General features: G+C 41.2%; 2 protein-coding genes across 2 annotated transcripts; one reads left to right on the top strand and one right to left on the bottom strand.

Annotated features, from left to right (window-relative positions):
- Positions 1–1,029: 1,029 nt before the first annotated feature.
- Positions 1,030–6,283, bottom strand: gfod2 (glucose-fructose oxidoreductase domain containing 2). The gene is made up of 2 exons (XM_008305704.1): positions 5,940–6,283; positions 1,030–4,576 (listed from the first exon to the last, which is right to left on the bottom strand). The coding sequence occupies exons 1-2, from the start codon at positions 6,190–6,192 to the stop codon at positions 3,681–3,683; spliced, it is 1,149 nt and encodes a 382-aa protein (XP_008303926.1). The 5' UTR covers positions 6,193–6,283; the 3' UTR covers positions 1,030–3,680.
- Positions 6,284–10,475: 4,192 nt separating this feature from the next.
- On the top strand, positions 10,476–13,350 carry thap11 (THAP domain containing 11). The gene has a single exon (XM_008305703.1). The coding sequence runs from the start codon at positions 11,103–11,105 to the stop codon at positions 11,934–11,936; it is 834 nt and encodes a 277-aa protein (XP_008303925.1). The 5' UTR covers positions 10,476–11,102; the 3' UTR covers positions 11,937–13,350.
- The last annotated feature ends 1,736 nt before the right edge of the window (positions 13,351–15,086 follow it).

Here is a 15,086-nt window from a genome sequence, read left to right as displayed (position 1 = left end):
TCTAATTTAAAGTAACAGAGGGTTTGTAATTAAAATGTTTCTTTTATAAAATGTAAATAATGGACTACTTTAGATATATATCTGTGTACATATTCAGCAATAACTTTATACCTTTAGTGAACCCTGGTTTCCTCAGGTCCTCTGTAGCTCCCTCCCACAGCTGACAGCAGATCTTTAACACTAGTAATACTTTATGTCTTTGCACTTTCTGACTCCGTTCTGTCTTTTGTCTGTGCGACAATGAAATGATACAGGATGCACAGTGTCTTCTTCTTGACATTGTCTAGAGCTGCCAGCTGGATGCTTTCCCGCTCATTTCAGTGTACTGTTTAGAGCTTTATGTCCAAATTCCTGTTACCAATTTGCATCTGTCTTTTGTTTCTTTGTCCCAGCAGTGCTGCCAACTGCCATTATTGTTTCCTGTTTTAGACTGTTTTTTATTTTTTGCTTGTTGGACCTCTCCTTCATTTCCTCTTCTCTATGTGTTGGTTCCCATAGGAACTGAACTGAAGTGCGTCTCCGTCTCTACAGTGTGTGCATCACACACAGTCGGTCTATGACACTGAGCAGATGATTATGGTCCTTAGATTCCTGGGATAGATGTCCTAGATTAATGGAGGTTTCTCTTCCGTCCTGAAACCCTTATTTTATTATATTCTCCTCTCTCTTTGCTCAGTCTTTTCCCCCTCGTTGTGTTATTAAACATTCCAAAGTCAACACGATTTAACTATTAACTTCCAACCAAAGTCGAACAACTCATTGTGGGTCCATCAGTGCATTTTTGGTCCCCAAAAATACTCCTGAATTTCTTGTCATTTCACATCTTATCCAGACAAACTCCAGCAGCCTCTACTTCCTAGAAAGACTGGAGGATTTCTTTCAGCTGGATGGCCCTCTGAATGTTTTCTGCCTCGTGTCTGGACTCGCCCCTGTGCTTGCGTCTTCTGTGTTATTGTTTTAAAGACTTAGCTGGCAAGTAAAGGTAATTTTTTAACGCTGAAATAATAAAGTGAGGTCACACAAGAGACACTGAATGAATACAGCTTATTTATTAAAGGAATTATCTGTCAGGTAGATGAACAGCACAGTTTCCCAACTTTAAAGCAACACATTAGTGCTCAAAAAAAGCCATATTATCAGTTAAAACGACACTAAATCTAAAAAAAAAGAAAAAAAAAAAAAGATAAATATTACAGTTTTAAACAAAAATTCACAGGCTGAAAACACAAACACTGGACAGAACAAACGATGGCAAACTTTCTGCACACCAACTCATAAATAAATAGTTTTCCTCATACACATGTTAAATTCTTCTTTGCAGCGAGCTGGCTGTTACAAGCGTTACACTGCATATTAAATATGTGGCATTCTATTAGTTTTCAGTGCAAACAAAACTAAACAGACAAAAAATAAACAACTGTTGACCAGAAGGTGAAGACTCTGTTGGAATGTCTTTTAATAGTGATGGGTTCTGCAGTAAAATGCGATGTGTTTCATAAAGACACTTAATGTAAACTCCATTAGCTGTTCTCGTAAAGCACTGTTAGGTTAGCGTGAGGTAAGCGTGTTCTGCGTATGTTTCAGCAGATCCTGCGTGGATCCAAGAAGTAGACAGACCGATCAATACACACTGCGTCCGTCTTCCACACATCCTGTCTCAGCGTTACGAACAGTGAAGCCCGATATTCCTTCAGCAGAAGTGAGATGCAGTGAGCGACTGTAACAACTGTAAAGCGACCCTTCTCTTGGTCCGAGCTCAGAGAGGCACATATTTATTCTCTCACGCAGGTCAAATCCAGTGGTTTTACTCTAGACAAGAAGATCAGTACAGTTTCAGAGTGACTGGTGTTAAATGGTGGATGCTGGCTCTGGACTAGCACGTCTGTAATAAATGCAAAAAAACAAAAAAACCCAAAACAACAAATCTGGTAAAAAAACATAAAAATAACTTCACTGCTTAACAAATGTAAACAAACCTTTTACATACATGTTAAACTTTTGTCAAACACACTCAGGCTTTGTATTTAAAAGTCCGTCAGTTCAATAATAAAAGGGCACAAATCTGTAATTGCTAAGATGAGCGTGTTTCTGCTAATATTTACCTAAAATCTCTCATTTGTAGCATCATGTGTTCACTCTGTGTAAGCCTGGCAGGGGGCTGGTAAAAGCAAACATCTCTAGAGGACACTTCGATTAATAATCCAATCCATTGTGTAAAATATTACAAGACATGGCATTCCATTTGCACTAATCATTTCTTGGAAGAGGCAATTCATTTGGAGGAAGCAGATATTAAAAAAATAAAACTCTGAAGCATTTTGCAGAGACAGGAGTAGTTTGAGAGGGTTTAGATGGTTTAGACACAAGTTGTACCTCGCTACAGCTGCTCTGTGTCAAATTACAATCTCTTACCAGCCTCTTTTCTAGCTTATAGCAGAGTGATACTCAGAACATATATCTAAAATAAAGAACTGGGCATTTTGAGGGGTGATGCTACAATTTATTTTTATTTTTTCCTAGTCTCTACATAGCTTATTTTAGTCAATCCCTGGTATCTTAATTATGTCACGGCATGCCGTAACATAAAAACCTACAAGCCTATCGTCTTTTAAACTATCTAAATTTAGGCTTATTATTACACAATCCAAAATAAAACAAAAAGTAAACTGTACACAGCTCCATTATTCTCATTCTGAATTAGTTTAACTCCAGTAGAGAATCGTTTGAGGTCTGCCGGCGTCACGACAAGTGTTTTGTCAAATCATCCTTGTGCGTTTATATTCACATTCATGCCTGCGGAAAACACTCTCTTTCATAATAAAAAAAGATGCTACTGGTGTATATTACCACCGATATATTTTCATTTAAGCACATTACATTTTCTGCACAACAGTGATTCACATGTTGTCTCTGTTTGACGATATCTTTCAGTAATTAACAGCTTAAACTAATTGCGCTGGAACAAACTGTTGAGTTGACACAGTACAAAATGGGTCAGGATACAAAGCTAATCACTGGCACCAATTGTTGGACTGACAGTGCTAATACTCAGTCAACTATTTATTTTATTACATACAGAACTTGGGCACGGATCTGCCACTTTGAACAAATTTCAGAAAAAAGGTGTGCCCTTGGCCAACTGCAAAGATAATAGACGCATTTCTACAGTATTGTGTTAAAACAAGTGTGACGTAAAATAAAGGCTGTCGTCCAGCATCACCTGTTTTTTCAGCCAATTTTGCTCCTGGCAAATATTTAATGTGGGAGTGGTGCATTACTGACAGGTGACGCAAATCAATCCTATTTGGCAGGAAATCCGCAGTCATGACTTCAAGCAAAGAATAAAAAGACAGCATTTGCTTTTTGGCACATGTGTCAGTCAATGAGGCACAGGTTGATTTTGACACACTTAGTCTGAATTGACAGCTATTCCTATATGTTTTGGTAAGAATCAGAATAATGGAGCTGTGGTTTAAAAATTTAGTGTAAAACAAATCGTAACTGCAAAGGTTACAAGCAGCTACTTTCGTTCAAAATGAAATATTCTGTTTAAAACGTGTCAGAACATTAAAATGTAAAGTAGTCATGTGTGATGTAAACTGCTAAAGCAGCGGAATTAAAGGAGAAACATTCAGAGCCCCGTTCTGTCAGACATGTAGTAGGTGCACCAGGTGAATAAATTAGTTTTTGTTTCTCTGGAGAGCCTCGCACAGGTTATGGTTCGGATCTGGCTCCTGACTCATGATCTCAACACACTCCCATTCTCCGCTACAGCTGGACCGCTTCACCGCCTCTACCACCGTCTGCACGTACAGACCGTCCTCAAATGTTGGTGCCATGGCAACCGGTCCTCGCGCCCACGACCGGCGCTCCTCGTGGGCCTGAAAAGACTGTCTCAACGCCTTCACCATGGAGCTCAGGCCCCGCAGGTGAGGCAGGGGCATCTCTTTCACTTCTGGTCCCACCCACCCACTGTCGCCTAGCAACAGCTCCTCACCTTTACTCCCATTGCGCTGACCGTACAGTTCTGTGCCCCTGGCGACCAGCCTCCCAGTGGATCCAACTACCATAACCTCGTGCACGAATGACCCCGGCATGTTGAAGTTCAGGGTCACGGTGCAACACACACCGCCAGAGCCAGTTCCACCCATCAACATCTGGAAGAAACAGAAGTCATCGCTCGTGACGCGGCGGATGCCACGGATCAAACTGTTTTGCTGCACAAAGGTCCGCAGCAAACCGTGCACCCGCTGGGCTCGAGCGCCCGTCAGGTAACTTAAAAGGTCGATGATGGCAGAGCCGACGGTGTGCAAGCCGCCTCCTCCCATCAGCTCCTCGCAGGTCCAGCCGTACGATTGGTCCAGGAGGCTCGGGCCATACACCCGGACGTCACACACCTGCAGCTCGCCCACATATCCCTCCACCAGCAGCTGGCGCATTGCAACAAAAGCTGGCAGGAAGCGCAGGGTATTACCCATAATGCTGAGCAGCTGTGGGTAGTATCTGGCCGCAGTCACCATCTTGAACGAATCCACAGCAGTAGCAGCTTTCTCACACACAACATTTTTACCTATACCTGCAGTAAGAGAGAAAGTTAACGCTTATTATCATTATTCAGACACTTCTGTGACTTTTGAAGTAAACCACTTTTTATACAGTTAATATTTAACATACACTCAGGTCCCACTTGCATTTATACTGGCCTGCATTTGTTTAAGCTATCTGTACTTCTTAAAATGACAACAGTGTGTATTCAGTATGATCTGAGAGACTTGGTGTCTTGGATCTCAGGCACAACAGGGAGTTGATGCTCTTAGATTGCACAGATTGCACTACTGTCCAGCTCCTGGTGTTTGATCTAAATAAACACAAAGTCCACATTCTCCTCCAACCGCATGTGACAGCCCAGAGGATGTGCATAGTTTCTATATATGCAGATTGGTGCTGAGCAGCTCTTGGAATTAGTGCTGTGGATAAGTCCTTCAGTGGGGAAACACTCAGGAAGTTGCAACTAAAACAGGAAACTGAGGTCAACACTCAGGAATTCCATCAGATACAGTAGGTTAACTTTTTACATCTACTCTCCTCTCGTACGACATAATATCTGCGTCAGTGTGTTGCTAACAGGGTTTCACGATTTTGTTTGACTTGATTGTGGATTTTTCTCCCAAAATGACCATGTTGCTGTGGTCGTGGCTATGAAGATGTTTACTCACATGCCTATAATAAACCCTGAGAAATATGTTACAGAAGAATGCAGACATATTTTGAGAATATGCATTTTTGGGAGACTTACAGTAAAAGTTTTCAAATATGTTTCAGATCTGATCTGTTGCGCTGGGTCAAACACGTTAGGAGTTTGTATAAACCAGATGCTAATCCAGAGTGAGTGGAAACTGGAATGAAAGACTTGAGTCTGGTGTTTTCAGATGAAGCTAAGCATATCTGAGTATCATCAGTCACATAAAGGGCTGGAAGTCAGAATTCTTTTCATTGTTGATAAACCTGTATATTTTCTCCGTTAGATGTTTGGTTTATATAAATGTCAGACCATAGTGAGAAGACGACATCCTCAAATGTCTTGTTTTGTCTACAACCCAAAGACATTAATTTTACTGTCATATTAGAGGAAAGAAACCCAGAAATATTTCCATTTACGAAAGGCACAATAAGAGAATTTAGACTTACTTTTCTTAAAAATTACTCAAACCAATCACTTGTCAAAACAGTTGGTGATTAATTTGATAGCTGACAATTAATTGATTAATCATTACATGTGTGCTCACACAAATATCAATTTCTGGTTTTTAATTAATACTCTCCAACATTACTGTATCATTTACACCTTGAGACATATTTTAAATCTATAAATGCAAGCTATACAAATGAAAAGAAAAGTGAACATCTTTGTAAAAGTGTTTGTGTTCAGAAGCTCTTACCCAGTGCCTTGACTGCAATCTGCCTCGTCATTGAGGGTGGAATATAAATGCAAACCAAATCAACATCTTGGTGCAGCAGGACGTCATCCGATTGGCTGGTGTGAAACGGGATGCCAAGCTCCTTTGCCAAGCAGCACGCTTCCTCCTCGCTTCGCCCCCAAAGTGCATGAACCTCAAAGCCTTCAGCTTTCAACAAAGGGACCAGCACTCGGGCTGTGCTCCCTGTGCCAAACACACCGACTCCTGGCAGCATGACAGTGCCACTCACTGTGAACTTACGTGTGAACCATGGCCTGCCTCACCAGCATCTCAACTGCAAACAATCCACTTGTTTGTCCAAGCCTGAGGTGCTGTCTGTAAAACCTACAAAAACGAAGGAACAGACTGTTAAAACTGGGCGACACTGACAAAATCCAACATCAATTTCAATAATGTAACAATAATATGTGTGACATTTATTCCTGCTTTCAACAAAATAAAAGTGAGTGACAACATATTAACTTCACAAAAACACTTTACCTGCTTTACTGTAATGCAGGATTTAAGATGAGAACAAGACACAATTAAACCAAAGTCAACTACCTGTCTCACAGCACGACATTTACTTCATCCATTTTTCTCCCAGCGTTAGTGAACATGTTAACAAACGGGACGAACGTGTCTGATGGTGTCCAGCCCAGTTCTGTCTATCAGCAGCCTCTGACAGCCACTTACATTGTGTCCTGCCACATACTTAACATGCCTTTCCCCACATGTTCCACACCCACCGAATGTCAACGTCATCCCTACCTCTAGCAAGTGCACCTCGTGTTGCTGTGCGTACAAACTGGTCCTAGTCAAACATACAAACCTGCACAACGAGCAGCTTAATCTAATAACGTTGAAGGTTTAAGTTAACGTTAAGTGCTCATCCACATAATAATTATTGTGTTGTTCAGCTCCCAACTGACTGTTCACCTTCCTGGTTTCCTAATCAAATCTCTCTAGACCTGTAACTGCCATTTGGATTTCAATAGCACATGTAATTGCTGTTATTACAGTTGGTCTGTAAGGTGGGAGTTCCTGCAAACAGTATTTCTTGAGAAGTGGAGTCCAGTTAGCTGTGAGCTTCATACAATGGGAGAAAGAGCAGCTCTGTCTTGGTTGAGCGTTAGTAAAGTGTTGCCTAAAGGAATTTCTGTCATGTATTATCATGAACATGTACTAGTGGGGGAAAAGTGATGTTAATGTTGGAGAAGTAGCTGGCAGGAGCTGACACGCCCTGTGGCCATGACTGCACTAGAAACTGATAAAGAAGTGTGTGTGCCTGTGCACCTGCGTTACCTGTGTAACCTTTGAGAAGCAAGTTCTCTTTTTTTTTTTTCCCAAACAGACAAACACACATTTTCCAGGCTGACAGCAGCTGGAGCCTCTCACACTACAGAGAAACCGAGCCGTGCTGTGTTGAGTCAGCTGGACAGATAACAAAGCCATGCCACACCAAATTGTCGCTGTCGAGGTCAGCAGTAGTTGAGGTAGTAGCCATAATTTTTTTAACGACACCACCAGCTTGCGTAAACCGGCCACTGCTTTGCTTAATACGAGCGTGTCTGCTACAGGTACACAAACACAGACACACACTGAGCTAGCTAGACAGAGAGGTTATTGATAACGTTAGCTAGCACCTTCAGCTAGCCGGCCAGACAGCCGCAAAGCGAACAGAAAACTCGCGATAAACGCAGGTACTTTACAGACTTCATATTGAAAGTTGAATCATCTGCCGGCATTTAAACGTGATATTAAAACAACACACTGCGAAATGTACAGATAAAATGAGCTACTTACTGTATTTGGCAGGACAACATCAGCGGCGGCGGAAGGTGTAGAGCCGGGCGCTGCCCAGTTGCTAATGGTAACTTCAGTAGCAACGGCAGGACTGTGGGAGAACCCGAGACTGTGAGGCGGTGGAGATGGGTCACCGGCGGAGGATTAACGGAGGGGTACACAGCGGTAGGCCGCCATACCCGAAAATATGGCTTCGACGTTTCGCCCGTAAACGCAAGTAGTTTGTTTTACCTATCAGTAACTGAAAAACTGCAGCCAGGAAATGTCCAATAAAAGATTACATAAAGTTGCATCATGGGAAATAAGTTTTTGAAGCTTGACCCATGTCATTTCCTCAATAATTTGGCATCTGTAGTATCGTTTTTGTTGCAGTAGTAGCTGTCTAATGTGTGGGTCCAAGCTTAACTTTACTACAGAGCTGCTCCGAGTCGACTACATATTAGCAAACAAACAAGCAAGCAAACAAACAAAAAACAACAACAACAAAAAAACCCGGACACATTTCACTCTAGTGCATTCAATGCATTCAAACCTGTGTGTTATTAATATTTTTAAACATATGTATGCAATTTCATTTCAATTTTATTTTCAGATTTATTTAATATCAGTGTTTTTCTACATATAGAATAATTCTGTGCAATATACTTAGTGTCCACATTCAGTGGAATCTGTGTATATGAATTTTCACACATTGACAAATCTGTACAATATCAAGAGCACCTATGCATATTCCTTGTTATTTTATTTTATTTTAATTTTTTTTTTACTGAGGTCTCTATATTCATTCACTCTCCAGTTTGCTGCTGTAACACTGCAAATGTCCTCACTGTAGGATGAATAAACACTTGTCGAATCTTATTTTTTCTTAGAACCCTTTTAAAACAGAATCCCTCCATTTTGGCTTTTGGTTGGTTCAGCTCATTTTAAAACATGAAGATGTGCCGTTGGCATTGACTTTGGTGTCTTGTTGAACCTCAGACACACCAAATATGATTCACAGTGGTGGAGTGCTTCCTGCCAAAGTATTGTTTTTAAATGTGTGTAACTAATAGCAGTATGTCTGTGGGGATCGCTTTCCCCTCGTGATTTAATGTGCTACTTGTACACAGCACAGACATCCCTTCAAAAAGTAACTTCACACAAGCTATTTTTTGTTTTTGTTCTTGTTTATTGCATTTCTAAATATTTTTTTTCTTAACATTCAGAATCAGAATTAGCTTTGTTGTGTACAGAGACGAGGGACTTGACTCAGTTGTTTCTTTGCTCTGAAAGTACTTACACAAAAAACACACACGCATGTAAACAACAGGTTAAAGAATGGGAAACAAGTGATTAATGGACAGCTACAGATATGTATAAAGAACAATGTCTAAAAGTTAACCAAAAGCTTATTGCAAATTGTGCAGATTGTAATGATACAGGAATAAATTATGGCTAAAAATAAATACAGGGCTTTTGACATTCAATATACATGAGGTATGCTGATGATAATCTAATTGTACCTCAAACTAATAATAGTTTACAATAGAATAGGTTACATAAGAATATATTTAAATAGGTCAATATGAATTTTCCAGAGTCTAGCTTTGAGGCAGGTTAACTTGAAGTCCAAGTGCTAAGTGAGAAAGTGAGAGGAGTGCCCAGGCCTTGTGTCGGCCCTCACTTGTATGCCACTGTTCTGTTTTTATGACTTCTATATGTTTGTGTGTAAGGCCTCAAAACTAAACACTGATGACATTTGATTAATTGATTAAAGGGATATTGTACAGTAAGCCACAGTGAATATGAGTTATGTTCTGACAAACAGATTCTCTGGTAGTTCTGTCAAACTAATTTATTTTTGTTAAAATCTGACTGCTCAAATTTTACTTTGGTATTTTCTTTTAGAATTTTTCTTTTGAGCTAAGTTCATTTTTTTCAAGTAGGAATGTTACAGTATAGGCGCAACCTATGTGCATCCATAGATAATATCCAGATGTTTCTCTAAGGTGCAGTAATGGTTGTGTGATAATGACTGGAAAGATGATGTAAAATGTAAAAATCCACAGCCCGTCTTCAATGGGAGACTTCTGAGCTGTTACTTCTCCATGTTTGCCACCACAGGCTTCAGTCCCTGAATAGAGGAATCTACAAGGCCATCAGGTGGCTGTTAAAGGTTACTACCAGCTGGAGACATGCATGGCTGCACCGTGTGCTGTTTTTGACAGGAACAATGACAACAAATCTGAAGAAACAGATTCTGGATTCAAATTAAATAAGTGTCAGAATTCCATTTCAAACCTTCTGAAAGTCTATCACATGAAATATGCACACATGCTGTATTATCTGTGGATGCTTGATATATATATTTTTTGATATAAAAAATATATATATACACAAGTCCTTAACGTGATGACTTATATGTGTATACAGAAATCATAAATCGACTTTAATCTGGCTTTTAAATAACATATACCCCCTTTTAGCTGAATATAATCATTTAAATGTCTATATAGTATTCAAGATCAAACCTACACTGACCTGTATCTAAAAAAATACATTCATCATGCAGGTTAAAGCTAACCATGTTAGTAGTGGGACCATCTAAACAAAAATAGTGTGGGTTATTCTACAAATGTACCTTTGATTGCATTATTCAGATATTCTGCAGGATCCTTGTAAACAGGAGTTTTTACTTACAGTACAGGTTTAAAATCTGCAAGTGTTACTAAAACCACCTGTATGTGTTTATAAAAATATGTTTATCATTCACAGAAAATAATATCCTGTTTGCTTCAATGTAAATAGATAATTGTGTATTTTCCATGGGAGGAGATTGTTTTAAAATATATGCCTGTTGAATGAAGTTAGTGTTTTGAAGCATTTTGACACTGTTTTCTTAATGTTTGTATTTTAACTACATCAAAAGATTTGGCGCTGGACCTCAGAACTGTTTCCACCTCTGACCAGCAGGGGCGCCATATTACTGACGGACTCGGAAAGGAAGCGCAAAGCATTGTGGGACTTTTAGTTCTCAGTGGGAGACGGTTGGTTTGAAAACAGAGCGAAGAACAAAACAAGACGTTTACCGCCGAAAATCAAAAGCAAGCCCTGGATTCAGCATAACTACGAGCTCCATCTGCTGCGAGTTCGGATGAATTCGGGTGGATTCGGTCGTCGTACGAAGCAGAGCGGCTCACTTTGGTGAAAAATAAACAGGAAGCTGTTAGCGTTGTGGGACGTGTAGTTCCGCCTGCAGGCCGCCGAGCTTGATAACAGCGCACAGAATAAAGAAACAACAATAAAATAAAACAAACTTAATCTGGCGAGCGTGTTGTGGGCCTCGGCGCTGCGGTAAACATGCCCGGGTTCACCTGCTGTGTCCCTGGCTGCTACAACAACTCGCACCGGGACCGGGACCTGCGCTTCTACACGTTTCCAAAGGACAGCACGCTGCGGGAGCTGTGGCTCAGGAACATCTCCCGGGCCGGGGTCAGCGGCTGCTTCAGCACCTTCCAGCCCACCACAGGACACCGGGTCTGCAGCGTGCACTTCGCCGGCGGGAGGAAGACCTACAGCATCCGAGTGCCGTCCCTCTTCCCTCTGCGGGGGGTCAACGAGCGCAGGAGTCGGCGGGGCAGAGGCAGGAAAGTGTCCGCGGCGGTTCCTGCCCCCGCCGCTGCAGCGACCTCCGGGATTGTCGTCACCAGCGTGCTGGGCAGCACGGCAGAGGGAGCCGAGGGCAACGCCGGCGGCGAGGCGAGCGATGACAGCATCACCGTGGTTCAGATAGGCCAGAACGGGGAGTACCTGGGCACGGCGCGGCTACCCGCCCAGTCAGAGGGGACTTGTTACACGGCGCCGATCGGCGGCGCGGACGAGCTGACAGCCGACGACTCGTCGGTGGAGACCGGCTCCACCGTGCACCAGCCGCCCGTGCAGTACGTCAGCGTGACCAGCAGCCCGCTGGACCACTCGTACTCTCTGACCACCGGCACCACGTCGGCCGAGCTGCTGCGGAAACTGAACGAGCAGCGGGACATCATCGCGCTGATGGAGGTGAAGATGAAGGAGATGAAGGCGACCATCCGCCAGCTGCGGGTGACCGAGGCCAAGCTGCAGGAGGAGGTGCGGGAACGGGACCGGCTGCTGTACGGCCACTCGGTGGCTGTTAGCATCCGGAAGAAAATGTGATGCGACGGGTGAACACACCTGGAGAGCCGCGATAGAGACTCGGACTGACGGAGGAGGCAGCGTGGCTTGAAGACAGCAGATCCAGCCGTTTTTTGTATTAAACTCCGAGCGATGACAATTTATTTTCAACAAGTAGAGCTCATTTTTCGTAGGCCTGATGTAAAAAAAAAAAACTGGCTGGCTAGTTTATGTAGCTGATAGTAATAAACTCATTGCTAATCACGTTGAACTCAGCCGACCCCAGGTTCATAACACACATTGTAGTTTGCACAGATCTGTGACTCCACATTAGGCAGGCTGCGTATTTATACCCGGACTGAAGGGACGCTGACAGGAAGATGCTCCAAACTGCCTAGTTGCATACAACATTTTCTCCTTAAGGTTTTTCATATGTTTGTATTTCTTTACTTTTCAATCCAAGTCAGGAGGTTGTTGCAAAAACATCTCACAAAAAAAACATTGCAAACAGTGTTAAGTGCGCCAAGATGAGGAATCCATGGGATGTTTTTATTTTTTGCAACCAAAACACTATTCTTGGCACACTTGTGATTTTAGTCAGTCAAACAAAACTCTACAATGACTGTATCAGAGTTGCCTTTAAAGGTAGTTTAAGTAGCTTTCCTTTGTTTTTGTTGCTAAAAACATTTGTGCATCAGAAAAAGGAATTCCTTTAAGCTTTAAAGGGCACTGAGATGATGAATTGTTATTAAAGGACGTTTCTTTGAGACGCGCATTAAGTTACATTTGAGCAACTGTTATTTTCTCTTAGGAAATCTTCATAGAAGTACGTAGAAAAACACATTCTCAAGGTACTTTATGCAACTGGAACATGTAATGTTTGTCTCGGAGGTTGTTTTGTGAAGCAGCGGCTGCTTGTTTCTGTGTGATTCAACAACTCGATGTGCCTGTTCATGGTCAGATGTTTTCTCCACACAGAGGTTTCGTGGTTGCAGCTTTCTGTCCTGTTCATGAGTGTTTTATGCTACAGGATGCTACACACATTTCAGACTTTTTAACTCGGTCCGACTGCTATGCTCTACTCTCAGTTTTAAGTAAATTTCATCATGAAATATTCTCCTCGAGCAATTTCTCAAGTCGTTATTTTGTCCAGTGTCCCAGTTACAAAATGGAAACGTGCTGTGGGTGACGAGATCCTGCAGTGCTTGTTTGGTTTTTACCTTCAGGTTTACAGGGGTTTGGCTCAGAGACTCCCTGGACTGCTGTGAGGGTTCGTTTTTGTCTGTTTTAGGAAAGACGAGCTACAGATTTGCAGTGGCTGCAGTATTTTTTCAGCTGTGTTGAGTTGTGGAAAAAGTAATAAAAATTTGTACCATATGAATCCTTTGATCATAAAGATTTGTGATGGAAACCAAACATGAACACAAATGATCATATTAAAGAGCTGTTTTGTACACCTGTTCAGTGACACCTGATATAAACTTGTGCTTAAAGCAACACTTCACACGTTTGTCAGTGAAAGCATTACACAGATGATGTCGCCTTAAAGAGTCCTTATTGTGCTTTTTATAGGTTTCCCTTTTCTTCAGTGTGTTGTAGCTGTTTCATGCATGTAAAAGGTCTGCAAACACACAAAGCCGAAAGTCTTTGCTAAAGTTATACATTTGTTCCTACAGAAGCACGCCTCCTTATCTGTCTGAAGCACTTTGTTTGAAGTCCAGACCTTCCTTCTGTTGCTTATCTACATCACCATGTAACACATTTGCATAACGCCGGCCTGGTGGGTAGTTTAACACATCCTCAAACAAAGAATGAGTCCCTGCCTTGTAGTCTGCCCGTATAGATAGATAGATAGATAGGTAGACAGATAGACATTTATTGTCATATACGCAGCATAAAGAACAGCAGTTTAACACTAGGCAATGAAATTGTCTTGTTTCCACAGTCCCATATACATCATAAAGAATATAAATTATATATAAAAACAAACAAAATAATAAAACAGTAATAGAAATAGATACAAAGAATAAAAAGAGACAGAAACTAAGGTGCATTTATCTCACTAGAGCTGCTTCTGCTAGATCTACATCCCAGTTAGCGGCTCATACAATTGTCCTCAAAATTATTCACACCCTTCCATTAAAGAAAAGGTAATAATAAATAACAATTTGCTAAATTATAATTTAGTGAAATAAGACATTGCTTTTGGATTGGGGTTGAAAAAAATAATTAAAAACAAACAAACAAAAAGAACCCCTCAGAACTATTCCAGACAAATTAGAGCACTTTGCTAATGAGCTGTGAAATCTAAACACATGTCAACAGGTGCAGAAGTCTGACTGAGAGTTACAGAAAACACTTGATTGCAGGGATTGCCTCAAAGGACTGTTGAACTAAATATTAGTTTATGGGTCCATCATGCTTGTAGTTTTTGTTTAAAAAAAAAATAAAAAATTCTGCTAAACCACAATTCAGAAGCAATGACATGATTTCATAATTTTTTTTTACTTATTATTACTTTTGCTTTTTTTTTTTTAAGATTCTTTTTTCTGGTCTTTTTTGCCTTTATTTGTCAGGACAGTGAGAGAGTAAGGGGGGGAGGACCTGCAGCAAACTCAAACCGCTGCATCAGGGAATCACAGCCCCTGTTCATGGGTCACCTGCTCAACCAGGTGAGTTATAGGGGCGTCCACATTTGTCAATTTCAACTTCTTCAGCTGTGACTGGAGCATCACATATGGTCTTAAAATCCTCATCAATTATTTTAGTGTCCGCCACAGAGTTTAAAAAAATGTTCCAGTTCCACTGGTGATAAATTAGATTAATATGGGGAACTGTAAAATGTTTCACTTAACTTTGCCCTTCAGATAGATTTTCTGGCAGAATATAAGTTAATGAGATTAGTTAAGAAGATATTTTCATCCTTTATGTTGTTTTTTTTGTCCTTCTGTGCCTTTTTTCATGAGGATTTTCCTTCATTCATATTTTAGTAGCTCCCAGTAACGTCCATCATGTTTTTTTCAAGCTCTGCCCATTTTAGATGCTCTGCATTTTCCTTTTAATGACCAAACATAATGAGCTGTTGCGCAGGAGTCAGTTATTCAGCTTCCAATATCCAGGAGTTCTTCTGTTGATTCTTTCAGAGGACATATGCACACACAGCTGGACGGCTTTATGATCTGTTAAAGGTGC

This window comes from Stegastes partitus, unplaced genomic scaffold (assembly GCF_000690725.1).
Source record: "Stegastes partitus isolate 25-593 unplaced genomic scaffold, Stegastes_partitus-1.0.2 Scaffold2592, whole genome shotgun sequence".
Classification (NCBI taxonomy): domain Eukaryota; kingdom Metazoa; phylum Chordata; class Actinopteri; family Pomacentridae; genus Stegastes; species Stegastes partitus.
Note: the sequence above shows the minus strand (reverse complement) of the source record. Positions and strands in the feature narration are given on the sequence as shown.

Bases quoted from the DNA above. Each gene is read 5' to 3' on its own strand.
- gfod2 (XM_008305704.1), bottom strand. From the start codon at position 6,192: ATGCTGCCAGGAGTCGGTGTGTTTGGCACAGGGAGCACAGCCCGAGTG. The intron at 4,577-5,939 runs GTAAGAGCTTCT...CTCTTACTGCAG, and splicing joins GATTGCAGTCAAGGCACTGG to GTATAGGTAAAAATGTTGTG.
- thap11 (XM_008305703.1), top strand. From the start codon at position 11,103: ATGCCCGGGTTCACCTGCTGTGTCCCTGGCTGCTACAACAACTCGCAC.